This window comes from Gavialis gangeticus, unplaced genomic scaffold, assembly GCF_001723915.1.
Source record: "Gavialis gangeticus isolate Ggan-Ray unplaced genomic scaffold, GavGan_comp1, whole genome shotgun sequence".
Taxonomy (NCBI): Eukaryota; Metazoa; Chordata; order Crocodylia; family Gavialidae; genus Gavialis; species Gavialis gangeticus.
The window spans coordinates 195,134,412-195,155,211 of record NW_017729032.1 but is presented as its reverse complement, the minus strand read 5'-3'; the positions used below and the strand labels follow the sequence as shown (position 1 = coordinate 195,155,211).

General features: G+C 41.1%; 1 protein-coding gene across 1 annotated transcript in view; it reads left to right on the top strand.

Annotated features, from left to right (window-relative positions):
• Nucleotides 1–20,800, top strand: part of DMD (dystrophin) — a 2,221,918-nt gene that overhangs the window by 604,724 nt on the left and 1,596,394 nt on the right. Inside the window, exon 17 of the mRNA XM_019523954.1 lies at nucleotides 1,867–1,954. Within this exon, the coding sequence (XP_019379499.1) occupies nucleotides 1,867–1,954 (88 nt within the window). The remainder of the gene's footprint in view (nucleotides 1–1,866; nucleotides 1,955–20,800) is intronic.

The following is a 20,800-nucleotide window of genomic DNA, read 5'->3' as shown; positions in this document are numbered from 1 at the left end:
AGGTCCGGTTAGCCCTGCCAACCATGACCTCGCATTGTCGGCCCATGTTCATCTTGGAGTCAATAATGACTCCAAGATCCCTTTCTGCCTCCGTGCTCTCGAGTAAGGAGTTCCCCATTGTGTAAGTGTGCTGCTGGTTCCTACTGCCCATGTGCAGCACCCTGCACTTGTCAGTATTGAAACCCATCCTATTTTCGTTAGCCCACCCCTGTAACCTGTCCAGGTCCTGCTGTAATCTGTCCTTCCCTACTAGTGTGCCCACCTCACCCCAAATCTTCATGTCATCAGCAAATTTGAACAGGCTGCTTTTGACCCTGTCGTCCAAGTCACTAATAAAGAAATTGAACAGTGTGGGCCCAAGGACCGAGCCCTGGGGGACTCCGCTGCCCACTTCTCTCCAGGCTGAAAATGACCCATCCATCACTACCCTCTGAGTACGACCCTTCAGCCAATTTGCAATACATCTGACTGTATAGGGATCGATGCCACAGTCACCTAGTTTTTTAAGGAGAATGAGGTGGGAGACCGTGTTAAAGGTAAAAGTGCAGAGGTGCAGTTCCCCAGAACCCTCTGCACCTATCTCCTTGAAAGCTTGCAGGCTTCATGGTTGCAGCAGGGGCTACCATCCCTGCAGTTTTCACCCTCCTGTGCCTTAACACACACCCAGTGTCACCTATGTAATGAGTTTTGCTTGTTAGCAGTGTGAGGTGCAGTTTCTCAGAAACCCTTGCACCTATCTCCTTGAAACTTGGCAGGCTTTGTGGCCTCAGCAAGAGCTACCACTCCTGCGCTTTTCACCCCACTGTGGCTTAACACACATACGTGACATGAGTTTTGCTTGTCAGCAGCTTGAGGTGCGGTTTCCCAGAAACCCCTGCAGCTATCACCTTGCAGCTTGGGAGACATCATACTATCAGAAGAGGCTACTACTCCTTCAAATTTCATCAAAATCAATCAAAGAACAGCAAAGTTATAGATATTTCATTGCATCCTTATTATACTCTACGGCCAAATCTCCCAATCGGCTCTGAATCTTCTGAAGCAATTCGGTTGAATCGAATCAGAAAAATGATTCAGATCTCTGAATCGAATCTCTGGCATCTGAATTGGCCAAGTCTGAATCAAATAGTTCCCTATTTACACAGACCTACTGATAACACACTTAGCAGTGCCAGAACCATTGGACTCATGCAAGAGGTTTCTGAGCATGGATAAGAGAGTTTAAGATCTTCACCCAAGCAGTAGTTCAGGTTAACTCTGCAGTGCAGTCATACATTTATTTAGTTGCCTATGTGTAGATTTAGATGCTTAATTTTATTCATGCAAATTTGAAAATGTGGCCAATACATAGTAAATCAGTCAAGCCAAAGTTATATGGAATCAATCCTGCAATATGCCATGCAGTCCTGTCATTTGCTATGTACCCTTGACTGACTTTGAAATCTATGGGACTTTAGGGCAATCAGCTTCTTGAAGAATCAAATCTTAAATTTTTCAGTCTGAAATTCCTGTTCAACAAATACATTTTTCATTCTCAGAGACTGGGCTTTGAATAGTTCTTGTTCTATGTAAAGATACCTTTGTGTTTGTCTTCAAAATGCCTACATACATCATTTGTCAAGTTTTGTTGTCACGCTTGCATTTATGTGGAGAGAGATTTTTGACTTCATGTCCTTTTTCCTGAAGTTGTCTGTCTAACAGTATGACCAAGTTTGCAATGCTTGTTCCTTTCGCTGCCAAGTCAGGAGGTTAGCAGGGGAATTTGACAGGGTAAAAGATCTCAAGGCATCTAGAGGACATCTATGGATTAATTACTTTCTTCAAAATCTGACTACTGAAATACTCACCTTTTCTGTCATGCTACAGGCCATAGACCGAGAAAAGCCTGAGAAGTACAGAAAACTGCAAGATGCCAGCAGATCAGCTGAAGCCCTGGTGGAACAGATGGTGAATGGTAATTACATGGGAGTTGATTTAGATAATCTTTTTAGGGATTTGATAAATGCACAGGTTTATATTTATCACAAGAATTATATTAGCAAAACACTTTTTGAATAGAACAGTAAATTGAAGTAAGGTCATTTTGTATTTTTTATTATTTCTGAATTTTAAAGTTGATAAGCATAAAACAGAAACAAAAAAGCAAAATTTTACTATTGTGAAACACACATAGCAAAATACAACACTTGAAGTACTCACTATATAATAGCAATCTATTCTACATAACATCTAAAATCCTAATCTTTTTCCCTGATTATAATCGAGAAAGCTTTCAAATATACAATAGTGTCTCTATATCGTTTCACAGGGGAAATGTTTGGAATATAGTCCATGTTATCTTAGCCTGTTTGAAAATCAGTCAGTCATGCAATCTGATTTCAGTGGCTTTTGCAATACATGGTATCATAGCAAAATAGGCAGTCCTGTTATAGTATAAAAGATGTGTATACTTTTCAAAAATACAAAAATTTAAGGCTTATGCAACTATCAAATAGAAAATATTATTGATTTGCCAAAGATTTTTATTACATGCAGATCACTGATTTTTTGAGCTTTTAGATTGTTTTCCCTACAAAAAATATTTTTTTATTTTAATTGTAAAACTTTAGAAATGTAAATAAAAGAAAAATTAAAATGCTGTGTTTCTGCAAATGCAGAATTTTTTGTCTTCATTACATTTAGTTACACTAAGCATTCAGTAACATCTTCAAACCATTTTTTTTTTTGTTAGTAAGATCCTGAATGCATCACAATATCATGTTCATAATGAAGGGTACCAAGATCTGCATGTAATTCTGTTGAGCTCATTGGGTACATCCAGATGAGTGGGAACATGTACTTTGCAGCATGGAGCCAAAATTAGATACCAGAAAATCCTGGTATCTAAAAAAAGTTGTTTTTTTTTTTAAATGCTTCAAAAAAAGTGGGACACCATACATGAATGCACAGGGTGCCACCTGAAACCGGAGCCTAGCCAGCTAGAAACATACTCCGGCTGCTGGCTAGGCTCCATGTACCTGAATTGCCACCCTGAAGCTCCCAGGATCTCGGGTAAAGCTGCTGAGACAAGCTGAGGTGCTGTCCCTAGCCTCCCCTACTCTACCCACAGCTATTTCCCATGTGCCAGAGCACACATGCAGGTGTGTTCCCTGGGGACATGTAACAGCAGTGCAACTATGTGTCGCTGCTGTTTGTCCCTGGAGAAATGCACATTCCCGCTCATCTGGACATGCCCATTGAATGCATTCGCTGGGTATGGTGCCATCTGGTGAAAGTATGGGATTGCAGAATCTGGACCAAAATGGATTATTTATTCATATTCAAGACTAAGTATTGTCCCCAGTGAGTATGGAAGAAAGAAAGCCTTACCTTGTACTGGCCTGGGGCAGGTAGCCCACTCAGCTCTGGCTTTGGCCTCAGGCTTGGGCCTGAACCTGGAGATGGGTCACCATCTGTCCTGGGCCAGGATGATTCATATGGCAGGGGAGGGGGCACACAGCTGAAGGGACCACAGGGTGGACAGTTAGTGGGGGGAAGCCTGCAGTCTGCCCCCCATTTTGCCCCCCCATGTTTGTGCATGTTCCTATACCCCTGCTTTCCTCCCACCTAGCTGCATCCTCCCCACCTTACCTTCTGCTCCAGCTCCCATCCCTTCAGCCCTGATCTAGCCCTACTGGGAGCTGCAACTGCTGCTTCCACCACTGTTGCTTAGTGCTGTAGAGAAGCAGAGCCTCAGCAGAAGGTAAGAAGGGGAATGGGTAGGGAGTTGCAGGACAGGCACGAGTGCCAGGGTGATGGGGCAGGCAGCAGGAGGGAGCAGTGGGTGGAGGGCAAATGCAGGAGGGAGCAAAGGGCAAGGAGGCAGGCAGAACAGGGAAGCAGGGAGTGGTGAGGTAGGAAGTGGGGGGCAGTAAACAGGACAGAGGATGAGAGTTGGGAGACAGCAGGGGGTATGTAGCAAGGGGGCTTATGGCAAGGACAGGCATAGGGGAGACAGGCACAGCACAGGGGGACAAGGGGCAAAGAGCAGCTTTCCCCACCATAACAGTGAGAGTGGGGGATGAATTTAAGACAACCTTCCACTAATAGATTCTATACTGGAAAATTATAACTTGATACTTTTTCATGTCTAGTTATTGGAGGGAGGATTGTCTTACATTCAAAGTCATTGTGGGTTTGGGTAAGTGCAATACATTTGCATTCCTATCTGCTGCCTTTTTCCAACTAATAAGCTATAAAGAGTCTGAGACTTCATATTTTTTCTCCAGTATCCCAGTTTATCATGCTAATTACTTTGTTTATTGTGTAGTGATGCACACAGTAAATTAAGTATTGATAAACAACATTAACAATTAAAAGGCTTGCAGAGCCGTGGGTCTCATCCGTCAAGTCAGTGATGTAATACTGTGGAAAAAGCTGTTTTGCAAATATTTTAAGACACTTGACTAAAATGATTTAGTCAGGGATGATTCTGCCTTGAGCAAAGGTTAGACTAGATGACCTCCTGAAATCCCTTCTAGCCCTGGTTTTCTATGATTCTTGGATTCTGTGACAGTGCTCGAAAGACCTGATGTTTAGAAATGCTGAGAATCCAACGGTGCTTTTGACTTGTGGGTCAACGCTTCCAAAATACTGGACTCAAATAGCTCGTTTCAAGTTTTTTTTGCTTTAAATGACAACCCAAAAATATGAATTGCATTGCATTGGTTGCTGTTCATAGTTCATAACTTTTATTGTTTTATGATAAACAATAGAGATTTAACCCTTTTAAATAAATTACATTTTTAGACTTTCAAATACAAACTGACCAAAGTAGCCAAATTTGGTAGAACATAAAAGATAGTGAGCATACACCGGGGTCATTGCCTCAAGTGAATAGCTTTGGTTTCCATGGATTATCTAGTTTTTACAGGCCTCAGGTGTATATACATTTTAATCTCAAGGAACAGCCCAAAAGAAGGTGTGAAAAGGGAATTTAGGAAATTTGCATCCTCTGTGAGATTGTGAGCCTGTATCCTAGAATTTTCTGTAGCTGGTCACGTGCAAAATTTCTATCACTCTCCCCTTCTACCTCTTCCCCCATTAAAAATAACTTATTCTGTCCTTGATTGTACAAGCCAGGTGAGGAAATATTTGCCACTTATACCAGTAGGAGCCAACCTTTTTGGCAGGTGTTCCACAAATTATTTTTGCACCCTCCCCAATGCACTCCCCTTCTCCTGCCCAATTTGCTGATCTTTCTACTTCCTACTTTGTGCTCCCTGACCAAGCTGCTGTTCTGCTTTCTATTCCCTGTCATATCTACCACTGTGCTGTCTGTCCTGTCCTTGGTCTGCCATGCATTGTATGCAGAGGTTGTTGTGCACATGTGCCACAGTTTGGCCATCCTGGACTTATGCTTTGATCTAATTATTCACGAGTCAGGCTCAATTAGTGCACTAAATAAAATATAAATATTCTCTGGTATACTTTTGATCGATGCATGCCAGGAGCAGGTCTATTCTTTTTTACTCAAGTTGAAATTCTAGTAGATTAATAATGGCATCTTTCAGTTGGAGAGCTAGTAGCCCAACACACTCATTGTTTTGTTTCATGGCCTAGTTGATGGATACACTTAAGCTGCTTGCAAATGTGAAAAAAACCAAAACAGTGCTTTACTAGACGAGGAAGCACATTAGTTCAACCCGTTTCTGCAGCATCCATATAGATTGGGTGCCTCAGCGATGCTTTTATATGATAGTTGATTCAATCAGCTATCAGATAAAAGCACCAAAAAGCCCCACTGAAGATTCCTATCTATACAGACATTGGTCCAACTAATGCACTGCACTTTCTGGGTGTGCACTGTGCCCAGCATGGGGGTGGCCAGGCTTCAAATAAAGCGCTGTTTTGTTTTGTTTTCATGTCTGCAAGAAGCCTTAGTGTCTAGCAGATGGCCATTCCCATCTTAAATTCTCTCATGTGCACTGTAACTTTTGATTCTCTGTTCTCTCCTCTCCTCTTAAATAGATCCAAGCATGCTGATAGGGTTATAGTTATAATAACCCCTTTTGTGAAAGCATAGTGTTAGGAAGAATCTCAAATGTATTTCTGGCTTTGGTTCTTAACTTAGTAAGTAACCTATCATTCAAGAATTTATATCACTAGGGAAGTGCATTTGCTATTGTTGCCAAGGTCAGCATTATTGTTGGAGCAGACTGCTAGAAAAGGAGAGGTATGTGCAAATATCAGCCTACCAGAAAGAATACATATTCTGCCTAGAATGTGGGTAGTAAACAGGTAAGATGTTGATAAGTGTAAGTTACTGTGATTTCAACCGATTCCTTGGATATCAGTTGACATGTATTATGACAGTTTTGTTGGCAGGAATATTTAACTACCCCAAACTGAACAACAGTTTAGGTGTCTGTGTAAGGATGGAATCTGTGTTCTTTGGCTGTTTATGAATTCACTCCATAAACATAAAACCCAGATATTTATAAGGCTTCATATGCTACAAAGCTGCAAAGGCAATTCCAGAAGGAATTCCAGAAGGTACAGTGCAAAGTGCTTAAGTAGTACAAAAGTGGTCAGAATGCTCAGATAATGAGAATTAGAAAGAGTATTTTAACTAAGATTTTTTTATTGCTAGTGGCTGGAATATCTAGCAGAGTATTTAAAATTACATCTGTACTATGGAGGAAGTTAATTGCAGCATGAAATACTTAAGATTTTAAGTGCAATGAATATTCTGTCTGTTCTTCCATGTTGTTACAATCAAGTACATTTGCCTCCAAATAGGAGTAGGGTTACCTCCAAATTGGAACAGGATGAAAATAAAAGAAAAAGTAGTTCCATTTTAAACCTGAAGTTCAAATTGCATTAAGACTAAATGTTTTTGGGGTTTGTTTTTTTTTAAGTTTCTGAATGATTCAGCTAAGTTCCCTCTCACTCCATGTCTTTGGCATACCCAAGAAACAACAGAACAGACTGTCAGAGAACCATGCCCAAGTACCTTTCTCTGTTCACAATATAATACAATGTGAGAATACTGGAAATCAGTGTACTTTTTGCATTTAAGGGAGAAATTTTGATTTGGGTCTGGTGGAGAGAGGTAGTAATATCTGGCTCACTTAGAAGAAGAGGGAGAGAATAATGCTCAAAGGTTCTGATAAATCAAATTTTCAGAAACCAAACTAAATGGAATGTCCAAATCACAGGAAGTATAAGTGGTATACCATTTATACCACTGCTCTAAATGGTACTTTCCTTGCAGAAACTGATCAATTTTAATAGTGTGATTGAATCAGTAAATGTAATGTATACTCAAGCATTGTAAAATCATACATTGACATCCAGATTTAAGAGCTAAACGAGTAACAAATTTTGAGGATAGGCAGAAGAAGCTGAAGAACTGAATATGTAAAAAGTTGCAAAACAGATAAAAGGAGGAGGGACCTTATTGTAAGAGAGACCTGATTACAATAATGATGCATTCAAAACTATTCATTTATTCCACCCAAATTCTGTAAATAATTTTACTGAAACAAATTGCAACTGGATTCACAAAGTCTACACTGATGGCAGCAGCAGGGATGACCCCTTTTAACCAGTAACCCAGTGGATGGGATACTGAACCAGTATATGAGAAACATGGGTCGACTTCTCCCCTGTATTCAAAGAGATCTCCCTCTCAAATATCCTGCTTTACAGAAGTGCCATAATCACTAGGCTAGAAGATATTTTGGAACATGATACTCTCTAAGAACCCTGGCAGATGTGCAAGTAGAGGCATGATGGAATCTGGTATGCAATCCCCATAATCACACTTTCTGCCATGCCACATCATCTCCCGTCACTCCTTATTGCAATGCAGACAGAGCCCAGATCTGCTAATGGGGCTCCTAGTCACAGAAGCACATGGTACACCCCTATGCCTGGGAGCCCAGATCCGTTAACAGGACTCCAAGCCATGGGAGGCCATGGTATGTTCCTATGGCTGCAAGCCCCGAGCAGCTGATAGGGCTCCCAGCCTTGCCACACATTCAATTAATGGCATGATAGTAGCCAGCCACAAAGTTACTACCTATTTTTGTGGCTTATTCTTTGTTTTATCATACCATTTACTGCATTAATGTGTGTCTGAGTAACAACTTAAGAGGTGGTTAACTAGTTAATCATGTCTTTAGTGTAACATGTGCCAGGGGCCTAACTCTTGCTGTTGCTATTCCACTTTGTAAACATAATTCCTATGCATATGGACTGGAACCAAAGTATCTCACCTGTTGGGTAAGTGTGCTAACCAGTAGACTAGAGTTACTCTGTCCATCAGTCTCCTTCCTGCACTCAGTGTTTCAGTGAGTATTTTAATATTCCAAGTAAATTGGAAAGAAAGTTCAGTTGTTTGCCCAGCCCAAATCAAGAGACAGAGAATGGTGTCCAGATTTCAAGCTATAAAAATTCTGTTGCCCACACTGATATCTAGGGCTGTGAGGGTGCCTTACTGCCACATGGCCTTGCAGCTGCTGGCAAGGAAGTCCCTTTGAGCATAATTGGGGCATGGCTTTCCTGGAAAGAAGTGACTCTCCAGAAGACACCAGCCCTGTCAGAAGGGTAATGTATATGATTCAAGGTAACGCTCCTCTCAATATTGCTACTGATGTTCCTGGTTTCTATTACTGAGAAAGTCACTGCTACTCCTGGAAGCCTGTATCCCACAAGATGCCATGGCATGCTTCCTTTTGCCTTGGGATCCGAAGAGGCCTGCTTACCTCTAGAGCAATGATTCTCAACCAGGGTACTAGGGCACCCTGCTTGAGGGGTGTGAAAGGATAAGGAAATAAAGGCAGAGTTAGGCTTCAGGTGTGAGGAGATAAACACATAAGGCCAGGCTTGGGCTCTCCTTGCCTGGCAGCACCCCTGCACCCACTGTCTACCCCTTCTGCAAAGAGGTAAGAACTGTAATGAATTAGTTTTTGAAATGGGATGGCACTCAAGTCACAAAAGCCAGGGAGGGGTGCCTCAAGTCTGATGAGGGGTGCCTTGAGTCTGAAAAAGTTGAGAACTGCTGCCCTGGAATAACCTCCCAACAGTAATAGAAATGTTACCATTTCAGAATGTTTCTTTTGCTTAAGAAATAAAAGTCTGCTGACAAATTAAACGAGTTAGAGAGTTGACTGGCCCCTTGATTATTGTGATAGTTTAGAATAATATAGGTAGGGTATCAGAATGAATTCTCCAAGACCTTATGATAGGAACTATTACAAGCAATGGAAAATGAATTTATAATGATTCAACACTTTAGCTAAAGTACTACCATAATAAAGAGGAAATGTTATTATCATGCTTTACCGTAAGTTGCTATTCCAAATATCCTTCTGAGGTAAAAGCTATAAAAACAGAGATAAGATTACATAATTCTATCTTGCATCCGTGGCTAATGATAAATATACTTGACAAGGTGTACTTCATGTTAAGTGGCAGCTCCTAAGTACTTCCATATAGGGTGCTGTACAATTAAAATATTCTAACACAATTTGTTATGCACAGTACACAAGGTAATAAAATTAATGGATGCACTTCAGGTAATGATCTGTGTCCTCTGGGTACAATATATTTATTCACTGATTATATCAGGGGTTGTTTAGAATATGAAATGTGAAAGGATTATGATCCATTATCCCTGAAATTGTCGTGTATTAGCACTGAATGGGTTTTGTATTGTTCTCTGGCATGGTTATCAAATTTTTACATATGTAAGTGCCAAAAGAAATAAAAGACAGGGAAAGTGATGTTAAAGTATGGATGAAAAATTTAATATGTTTGTAAAGATCATAAAAAGTAAAATGAAAGTAAGTTTCAAGTTTAAGTTAACTTTTCTCAGTTAAGCTTTGATGTAATTCTAAAAATGCAGCCTATGCAATTAATTGTTGATTTGTCATATTTAACGGGAAAGGATCTGAATGAAAATTATAAATCTCAAATTGAGCTTAAAAACTATCTTTAAAATGAACCAGATTTGAAGATTTTGAACAAATCCCAATTCTAGATGGTAGTTTGGCCCAGGCTATGAACTAAACTGAATGGGATGAGGTAAAAGTATCCTTTTAAATGAAGGAAAGAAAAATTGGAAGTCCCAGACTGAATATGTAGTAGATAGTGTAGGAAGCCTAACAAATGCCTTGTGATGATCTTTGTGATGATCTTTGATAATCTTGGATCTCTGTGATGATGTTTGATCATCAGGAATCCTGGTTTTCTTGGATTTAAAAAAATCCCCAATTTTCAGATATAAAAAAGTAACCCCAAATCCACATTTTTCCATGATTAAAATGAAACACCACTAATATATAGATAGTTAGGTCTGAAAATTGGGGATTTTTTTTAATCCGAGAAAACCAGGATCCCTGTTGATCATTTGTTTTGTACTAGTAAGGCTAAATATTCAAAACACACATGACACCATACCTAGGAGGGCATTTTCCTGAACCTGGAAACAAGAGGCTTTTTGTTCAGCTCAAAGTTAGTTTGTGGAGTTCCTTGCTACAAGTGGTTGTAGAGGCTGATATTTTAAGTTCAAAAATAGATTAGACAAATCCAGGGAGGACAGGTTTATTAATAGCTACTAAATAGAACAAGCAGGTATGTAATCTATGACATCCCTAAACTAATGGTGATGTAGGCAAGGGATGCTATAACAGAGGATAGACCACTGTGAATGTGCCCTATTCATAAACCTTCCTTTTAAAGCAGACATACTATTTATGTACCTGTTGCCTACTTTATTCACACCTCTGTGTTCTAGGAGCTTAATAAATCCCAGCTCTGCATATTTCTACACCTTTTGTTAAAATCACAAGCACAGAGATGGTCAAGCACATAATCTTAGGCAGCCTCTGCCCTCTGCTGTGTTTGCTTGGCATTTTTATGTGGTAAAGCCATGCAGATAGGAGAGCGATGACAGGATGCGCAAACTGCTATGGATCATGAGGTGTGCATTTGAGTCTTGTTTTGTAGTTGTGCTGAAAGCTATTGCTACTTGATCCAACTTGTAAATGGGCATCTAGTCATTCAGACTGTGGAGTCAGAGGTGGTTGGGTATGAATAACAGCCCTATCACTTTCTTTGGTGTTACTGGCTACAGAAGCTGGTAAATCTTACTCACCCTTGGACCTTCAAGGTTTAGGCAGACTGTTACTGACTGACAGTTCAGAGTTCATGCATAAAAACCACAGGTAGGATACAATCAAATGTTGAAACAAACTACTGAGATAGTGTAACATAGTGAAAGTTACACCTGCTTTAAATGTGTTTGCTCCAGCTAGCGATAATTCTTTGTGACCACATATTGTTATATTGATTCAGACTTCATAACCAGGAACATGTTGCTATCTAGTATATTGCTGTCTGCTAATTAAACCTGAATATACACTAACTGCTACTACTATACATCCAAACCTAGGAGTATAAAAAAGGCAGGCCAAAGACACTTGTGTATACATGTTTTGCCTCTTGGAAATATGCTCAGTATTTCTGTGATACACATCAAAGTGCCACTTACACATATCTCATTTCATACACTGTCTCAAACACCAAACCCTGTCTTCTCCCCCTCTGTTACATTTACCCAAGATGGAGCAGCTTTACTTTCAACCTACCAAAGAATGGGTACTCAAATGAGTCTGAGGGCACAATAAGTGCTTAATCTGTAGTCAAAATGAAAGACAGCTGGTATACCACACATTGAAAAATATGTCCACTAATTGGGAGATGGAGCACTATTGATTTCTAGCTAGCATACACATCAATTAATTGGATTCTACAAATATAAAAGAAAAAGAATGAAATACACCTTTAGTAATACAGTCTAGAGGGGCTTCTTTCTACCAATTGGCTCACAGTAAGAGAAGTACATGCCAAAATTTGTGGTGAAATGCTGAAGGAACAGAAGATACAGAGGTTGAACAGGGAAATAATATTGACACTCCTGCATTGTCTCATCAATTGATTGTGGTGATTAATGTGATTTTAAGCAATATCGCATATGGTGATTCAAAAACATACAGTACTTGAATATTTGGTCTCAAAGAAACCACAAGGCCACATATCAGTTATCTAGACAGACTGATTGACTTACAGTTTAAAAAATATTTTTACTTCATGATATCTGACATATATCCTCGTTTTGTAGTTCCAAGTGGTTATCTGTCCTTTATTTCAGAAGGTAGCTGTCAGGGAAGAGAGTTTTGAGTTTAATGGACTCATGATCATACTGGTTACAATATGGTAGAATTCCACATCCTGAGATGGGGAGATCATGAGATCATCAAAACTAGGATGCTAGATTTCAAAAACCATGGATCTCACTTGAATCAGAGACTTAGTAGGCCTGGTGCCATGGGAAGATAAACTGAAGAAGAAAGGCATCCAGGAGGTCTGGGAACTTCTATAAGACCTATTATTAGAAGCTGAATAAGAAACCGTTCCCCCGTGATGGAACACAAGAAGAATGGCAAGAGACCAGTGTGGCTGTACAAGGAGCTTCTAGGATGCCTCAAATACAAAAGGAAAGCAGACAGGCAATGAAAAAATGGGCAGGTCACAAAGGAACCATACCAGGAAATAGAAAGAACCTGCAGAGACAAAATTAGGAAGGGAAATCCAACAATAATGACCCAGAGAACAACAAACCAGTTATTTTCAAGTCAGTATCTGGGAAATTACTGAAGCATATCTTCAGGAAGTTCATTTGTAAGCATCTGGAGGGGAAAAGGTTCATCACAAGCAGCCAACATAGATTTACAAAGAGCAAATCATATCAAACAAATTTGATCTCCTTCTTTGACAAAGTGCCTACTTCGATAGATGAAGGCAATGCTGTGAATATAGTGTATGTAGACTTCAGCAAGTCTTTTGACAAGGTCCCACCTGATCTTCTGATGAGCAAATTGGAGAAATATAAGCTGGGCAAAACTGTTATAAGGTTGTTAGACAACTAACTGGCTCAATAGCTGCAAGCAAAGAGTAATTGTAAATAGACCCATGTCAGAATGTCGAGGTTTTAAATGGAATCCCACAGGATCTGTCCTTGGCCCAGTGCTGTTCAATGTGTTTATTAATGATTCAGATGCCAGAATAGAGAGCTTCTTGTAAATATTAGAAGATGAAACTGGAAACGATTGTGAATGTGGTGGAGGAGAAGAGTGCATTGCAGAAGAATCTTGACAGATTGGAATGCTTGGCTGAAGCTAACAGAATAAAGTTCAATGCTGACAAATAGAAGGTGCTACACTTCTGGAAAAATAACCAAAAATACAAATACAAAATGGATAACATCTGGCTGTATGGCATCACTATGGAAAAGGTTCTGGGAGTCATGGTAGATCACAGATTCAATAAGAGTCTACATTGTGATGCAGCTGCACAAAAGGCAAATGTCAGATGGGCAGGCTGGATGGGATGCATCAATAAAAGCATTAGGTACATTCGGTGCAAGATACTAGAGGCAATAGTGCCTCTCTACTTGGCACTGTATTAGATCTCATCTAGATTATTGTTTGCAGTTTTGGGCTGCACATGGAGAAGTTTGAGTCCAGAAGTAGGCGAAAAGAATCATAAAGGTCTTGGAAGGCAAGTCATACAAGGTGAGGCTGAAGGAGATAGGCATTTCAGCTTGTGGAAATGGCACTTAAGAAGAGACATGATTGCAGTTTTCAAATACTTGAAGGGCTGCCATAAAGAAGAAGGAAAACACCTTTTCTGTCTTGCTCCAGACAGCAAGTTGTGGACCAGTGGTTTGAAGTTGCAGTAAAGTAAGTTTAGACCGGATATCAGGAAACACTTCCTTCTTTACTGTTAGAATAATGAGACAATGGAATATACTGCCTAGGGAAGTTGTGGAATACCTATCACTGGGGATGTTCAAGAAGAAGTTGGCCAGCCACTGGTTAGGGGTGATCTTGGTGTAGTTATGCCTATGTTCTATATATACAGCCTAAATTAACCTATAGTTCTGTGGGAAGAGAAAGATTGAAGTGATGAAGGTAAAACTATGTTCTTTATGAATATTGTATATTAAGTGCCCTTTGGTGGGTTGGCCTACAGGTATCTTTCAGTGCAGATGTCTTTTGTGAACATGGGTTTCATGTGATTAATGATAGTGTTGAAGTGAAAGCCTTCAAGGTTCACCAGTTTAAAATAGCATGAGTTGGACATGAGAAAGTTGGTAATGAAGAGATACCATTGACAATTCAACTAAAACATGTGAACTCCAGAAGTCTGCCCAAAAGACTAATAGCAGGAAAAATGTAAGGTTGTTTACTCTGCTGTTGCAGATGTTCGGCTGTGACAGACATGATCTTCCAGCTCTTGTACAAGGACTAGTTACCAGGCAACAAGGAGTAGTAGTTCTAAGCAGGGTGGATAAAAATCAACATTTTTTTTAATTAACAAAATCAGACTTTCATATTTAAATCAGATTTTTTTATTTAATTGTATTTTTATTTTATTTTTTGTTAAGGTACTTAAAAAATAAACCTATATAAAGACAGTTTTAATTTAAGATATGTTAAAACTCAAAGATATTATAGATTCATAGAAGCTAGGGTCAGAAGGGACCTTAATGGATCATCAAGTCTGAGCCCCTGCCCATGGCAGGAAAAAGTGCCTGGGTCATGTGATCCCAGCCAGGTGCTTATTCAGTCTCTTCTTGAAGACCCGCAAGGTAGGGAAGAGCACCACCTCTCTTGGAAGCCCATTCCAGATTCTGACAACCCTGACTGTGAAGAAGTTCTTTGTGATGTCCAACCTAAATCTACTCTCTATAAGCTGGTGGCCGTTGTTCCTGCTTATTCCAAGGGTTTCCCTGGTAAACAGAGCATCTCCTATTCTCTGCCACACCACCCCCCTTCTCCCCCCTGCCCCCAAGATCCTGCCTCAGCCTTCTCTTGCAGAGGCTGAAAAGGTCCAGGTGCCTTAGCCTTTCCTCATAGGGCCTTCCCTGCAGGCCTCTAACTACATGAGTGGCCCTCCTCTGAACCCTCTCAAGGTTCTCCACATCCCTCTTGAATTGCAGCACCCAGAATTGGATGCAGTACTCCAGCTGCGGCCTGACCAATGCTGCATAGGAGGGGAAGCATCACCTTCCTGGACCTGTTCGTGATGCACTTACTAATGCATGACAAAGTGCAATTAGCTCTGCTAGTTGCTTCATCACATTGACAACTCATATTCATCTTGGAGTCAACAATGACTCCGAGATCTCTTTCTGTTGCTGTGTGGCTGAGAAGGTCATCCCTCAGCCTGTAGGTGTGCTGGTGATTCTCTCTCCCTTAGTGCAGAACCTTGTACTTGTACTTGTACTTGTACTTGTCCTTGTTGAACTGCATCCTATTGTTCTCTGCCCACTTCTTTAACCTGGCCAGGTCCTTCTAGATTCAATTTCTTCCCATCAGTGTGTTTACTTCGCTCCATAGTTCTGTGTCACCTGCAGATTTGGACAGAGGGCTTTCCATGCCTTCATCCAGGTCGCTGATGAAGATATTTCATAGATTTAATAGCTTTCATAAACATTAGAGCTGGAAGGGACCTTGGGAGATTGAGTCCAGCCCCATGCCCCAAGGGCAGGATGTCAGTTAGGGTCAAAGGATCCCAGCAAGATAAGTGTCCAAACACTTCTTAAAGGAGTCCAGAGGGAGCCTATTCCAGGCCTTGGAGGCTCAGACAGTAAAGAAGTTTTTCTTTATCTCCAGCCTAAAACGGTCTTAGAGGAGTTTGTGACCATTGGACCTTATCATCCTTTAGGGCGCTCTGGTGAACAGATGTTCCCCCAGATCCTGATGCACAACCCTTATGTACTTATAAGCTGCCACCAGGTCACCCCTGAGCCTGCACTTTTCCAGGCTGAAAAGTCCCACGGCTCTCAGTCTGTCTTCATAAGGCCTATTCTCCTATCCTCTGATCATGTGTGTGGCTCTCCTCTGGACTTTCTCAAGCTTCTCCACATCTTTTTTGAATTGTGAAGCCCAGAATTGGATGCAGTACTCCAGCTGTGGCCTTACCAAGGCTGAGTATGGTGGGAGGATGACATCCTGAGATTTACTTGAGAAGCATCTATGGATGCAAGCCAAAGTTTGGTTTGCTTCACCGGTTGTGACATTGCATTGGTGGCTTATGTTCATCTTGTGGTCAGTCATGACCCTCAAGTCTCTTTCAGCCATGGTGCTAGTGAGTGTAGCACTACTGAGCCTATAAGCATCTAAGCTTTTAGTAACCTGGTCATAGAAAGAAACAAGGTTAGTCAGGCAGGATCTACCTGCTATGAACCTGTGCTGGTTGCCCTTCACTATTATATTAACTTCTGGAATCCTACAAATGTGATCCTTGATAATATTTTCAAAGGATTTTCCAAAGATAGAGGTGAGAGTAACCGGTTTATAGCTACCCAGATCCTCCTTCTTTCTCTTCTTGAAAACAGGGACCACGCTGGCCCTTTTCCAGTCCTCTGGGACCTCACCTGAGCACCATGAGTGCTCAAACAGCCATGCCAGTGGCTCTGCTATGCCATTATCATGGAATAGGGATTATATCTTGTAATTATATACTATTTGAGATAATATATTTATGTAACTTTTTTAGGAAAGTTTTATAAATGTCACTTGATGTCCTTCTAATTCAGCATGGCAAAAATATTTCCCAAATATCCATAAGTAATCTAGTGAATTGGAAATAGTTCACCTCCCAATGACTTCCCAAGTATCTGCTTGAATTAACTTTGGTAAATGAAATAAACAAATCATAATTCAGTTTTCTGATGTATCTGCAAAATTAATCTGAAAAAAATATCAAAATAAATCACTGCTTTAAAATGTATAGTGTGTACCTTTTAAAAATTAAACCTCTCTGAGTTGTGAATAATATGTAGGTTATATCAAACACAAAGAATGCACTCTTTGTGGGAAACAGTGATTAAATTGAGGCTTCCTGACTAGTGATTTAAAGCAATTTGGTTTGAATCAAATCCATCCTGGTTCTAAGTGACTAATGAGCCTGTACCTCCTGCTAACCAGGAAAGTGATCTAGCCACCAAAGCATGGTTTGGGCATTACCCAGAGCAGGGGTGCCAGCCTGGAGCCTCTGTGCAACATGTGGCAGATAGGGAGGGCAGGGAGCAGAAAGCAAAACAACAGTTTAGTCAGGGAGCACAAGGTAGGAAGCAGAAAGCTTAGCAGCAGATTGGATAAGGGAGAGGGATCAGAGTGGTATTTGGAGGTTGCAGAGCTAATTTGTGGCATGTTTGCCAAAATGGTTGGTCCACTGACCCAGAGCACTCTCCAGGCCTCTAGCTGAAACTGGAACACTTGCAGCTAGAAGAGGAAGATATATATAGCAAGAGAGCAAACCAGTATGCTCAGTGAAATGGAACAGTGATGTGGAAGAAGGGTAGCCCTAGGTTCTAGCTTGGCACCCTGTCTCCACTGGGGTGGAAACAATTCCAATGATGTTTATCCATTGTATGGAAATGTAAGATGTGGTGAAATACCCTCAAGATTAAGTGCAATGGTCCTCCTCTATTTTACTTCCAGCAGAGATACACATGGAGCAATCCTCTTCTGTCATGCCACTAGTATATACCAAAGTACCAAATAATAAGTACCAAAAACTGGTGTTACACTGTTTATATAAGTACCACTTGGGGGGCATGAAGCGAAACAGAATTTTACCCATAGCTCACATCCTGATAAAGTCCTGTTTTTGATGAATAGCTCTCAGTCCATAAGATGACATATTAGTCAAGATGATACTGGCTTGCTTGAGCCAGACTGGAAAGACACATCAGATTTTCTTGATCTCACTGAGATTCTTTATTCATGCCCCACATCTACTCTGTGTTAGAATGAAGTAAATTTACAGAGAGTAGAAATGTCAGCCCCTCTGAGGATAAATTTGCCTAAGCAGTTGACCCTATCCAAATCATACTGTAGCTCAGTGAGGTGAGGCGACTGAACTAAAATTAGCAATGGGAATCAAGGACAACAAGAAGTCCTTCTTTAGGTACATAAGGAATAAGAGAAAAATGAATGGGAATGTGGGGCCATTGTTCAACAACTGACACCTGCTAGGGTACAGAATGAGTAGGGCTGAAATGACTGCCTTCCTACTATTGCCCTAGAACTGGTGTGTGATCAGTTAAAGAAATTGGACATATATAAGTCAGCAGGTCCAGATGAACTTCATCCAAGAGTGCTTAAGGAGCTGCCCGAAGTCATTGCGGAGCCCCTGTTGAAGCTTTTCCAAATCTTGTGGCACTCTGGGGAGGTCCCCAAGGACTGCAACAGGACCAATTTTGTGCCCATCTTCAAGAAGGGGAGGAGGGAGGATCTAGGTAACTATAGGGCAGTTAGTTTAACTTCTATCCCAGGGAAAATCCTGGAAAAATTCATTAAGGAGTCTATGTGCAATAGGCTTACAGAAGATAGGATTCTGAATGACAGCCAGCATGGCTTCATTGCGGGCAGGTCTTGTCTCACCAACCTTCTCTCCTTTTATGATCAGGTGACTTACCACCTGGATAAGAGAGAGGAGGTTAACATTATATACCTCAACTTCCAAAAAGCTTTTGATCTGGTATCCCATGATGGTCTTGTGAGAAAATTGGAAGACTGTGGGTTTAACTGCGAAACAATCAGGTGAGTAGGAAACTGGCTGCAGGGCAGGACCCAGAGAGTTATAATGAATGGTTCTGTGCCATCTTGGCAGGAATTGGCCAGTGGTGTCCCACAGGGAGTGGTGCTCAGTCCAGTGCTATTCAACATCTTTATCAATGATTTGAATGTGGGCGTCAAGAGCTCACTGGCCAAGTTCACGGACAACATCAAGTTATGGGGAAATGTTGTCACACTTGAAGATAGGCTGCAGATACATGCAGACCTAGACAGGCTTGCAAGTTGAGTGGACCGGAACTAAATTAAGTTCAATGTTGAGAAATGTAAAGTGCTCCACCTGGGGACAGACAATCCCCTGCACACCTACAGACTTGGCAATGCCAACCTGATCAGCTCTACGAATGAAAGGAACCCGAGGGTAATAACTGACCACAGTATGATCATGAGCTGGTTGTGCGATGCTGTAGCCAGCAGGGCCAAAAATACCCTGCATGCATCAATCAGTGCATCTCCAGCAAAATCAAAGAAGTGATTCTCCCACTCTACTTGGCATTGGTGAGACCACAGCTGGAGTACTGCATCCAGTTCTGGGTGCCACACTTTAACAAGGATGTGGTAAAGCTTGAGAGAGTCCAGAGACAGGACATCCATATAATCAGAGACTTGTGCAGCCAGCCATATGAGGAAAGGCTAAGGGACATGGGACTCTTCAGCCTGAAAAAGAGAAGGCTGAGAAGGGACTTGGTAGCATCTTACCACTACATCAGAGGTGTACATAAAGGGCTCATTGAACAGCTGTTAACCAGGGCACCTTTGGGAAAAACTAGGAGTAATAGTCACAAACTCCTGGAAATCCATTTCAGGCTCAACATTAGGAAAAGCTACTTCACAACTAGGGTGGCCAGACTGTAAAATATATTCCCTCCAGAGGCGGTACAATTGCCTATCCTGGAAATCTTCGAGAGGAGACTGGATGGGCACCTTGCTGGGGTCGCCTGACCCCAGTTGTCTTTCCTGCTTGGTGCAGGGGCTGGACCTGATGATCTTCTGAGGTCCCTTCTAGCCTTACTGTCTATGAATCTATGAATCTAGGTGGCAAGCTCAGATATTCTGTGGATGACATCTATCTTGCTCTCATTGGGATTCAACCAACCAATGATTACTTGCCCAGAAAGTGAGCATTGTCTCCCACAAATTCATTTTTCTTACATGCAGAGCAAGTCTGCTTTCTTGAAACATACACAGTACCTTGCGCAGATGATTACTGTGAACCTTGATAGGGTCATGGATCAGGATGTCATCAAGATGGCAGACCACCCTTCCAACTTCTGGGTCTTCCTCTTCTAAAAGATCTCAGGTGCAGAGGTGCAAACTCTGCATTATAGGAATTTAAATTTATATTTCCTGAACAAAGTAGAATTATGATAAGATCAGATGATTCCTTAGAGAATGTACTCTGCTGAACCCCAATTTGGCATCAAGTTTGCAGAAGACTAATATCTTGTGTGTGTATATGTGAGAGAGAGAGAAAGAGAATGTGCATGTGCACACGCTGAAATGGGGTTGGTATTCATGATTTACTGCAAGACATCATGCAAATGTGCATGTCTCCCTAGGCTTTGCCATAATGGCCATGGGCTTTCATCATATGAATCAATACCTACCTCATAGTCTTTGATGGCCTTCACCAAGGTAAATGGAATAAAGTATAGTGGTGTGGTAGTGAAGGGTTGAACAGCATTCATGAAATTGATCTTGTGGTGAAGTTTCAGTTTTCCATCCCCAGAATACCACTTTCTCAGTAACTGTGATGCAGACTAAGGTTTCTCTGAATGTGACATTCATGGTTCCACTACTCTTCATGAATCCATGAGAAATTATTCCAGGAGAGCATTATTTCCTTATTTCATTAACAGCTAGCTGACATATGCAAAACTTGATCTCTGAACAGCTTATGCATGCATAGTGTCCCACTTCAGGACTTTTGCCATATAGGCCATTCTTAGCATAGGATCCCTAGGGCCATATTTGCATTAAAGCTTTTCAGTCATAGTGGCTATTTTATATTTACTTTCAGTGATGTAGTTGTTACTAGGCAGTTTTGGATGTCTGTTGTATACTCAGGTTGATAGTTGCTGCTTTTCTGATGGCTAATGCGG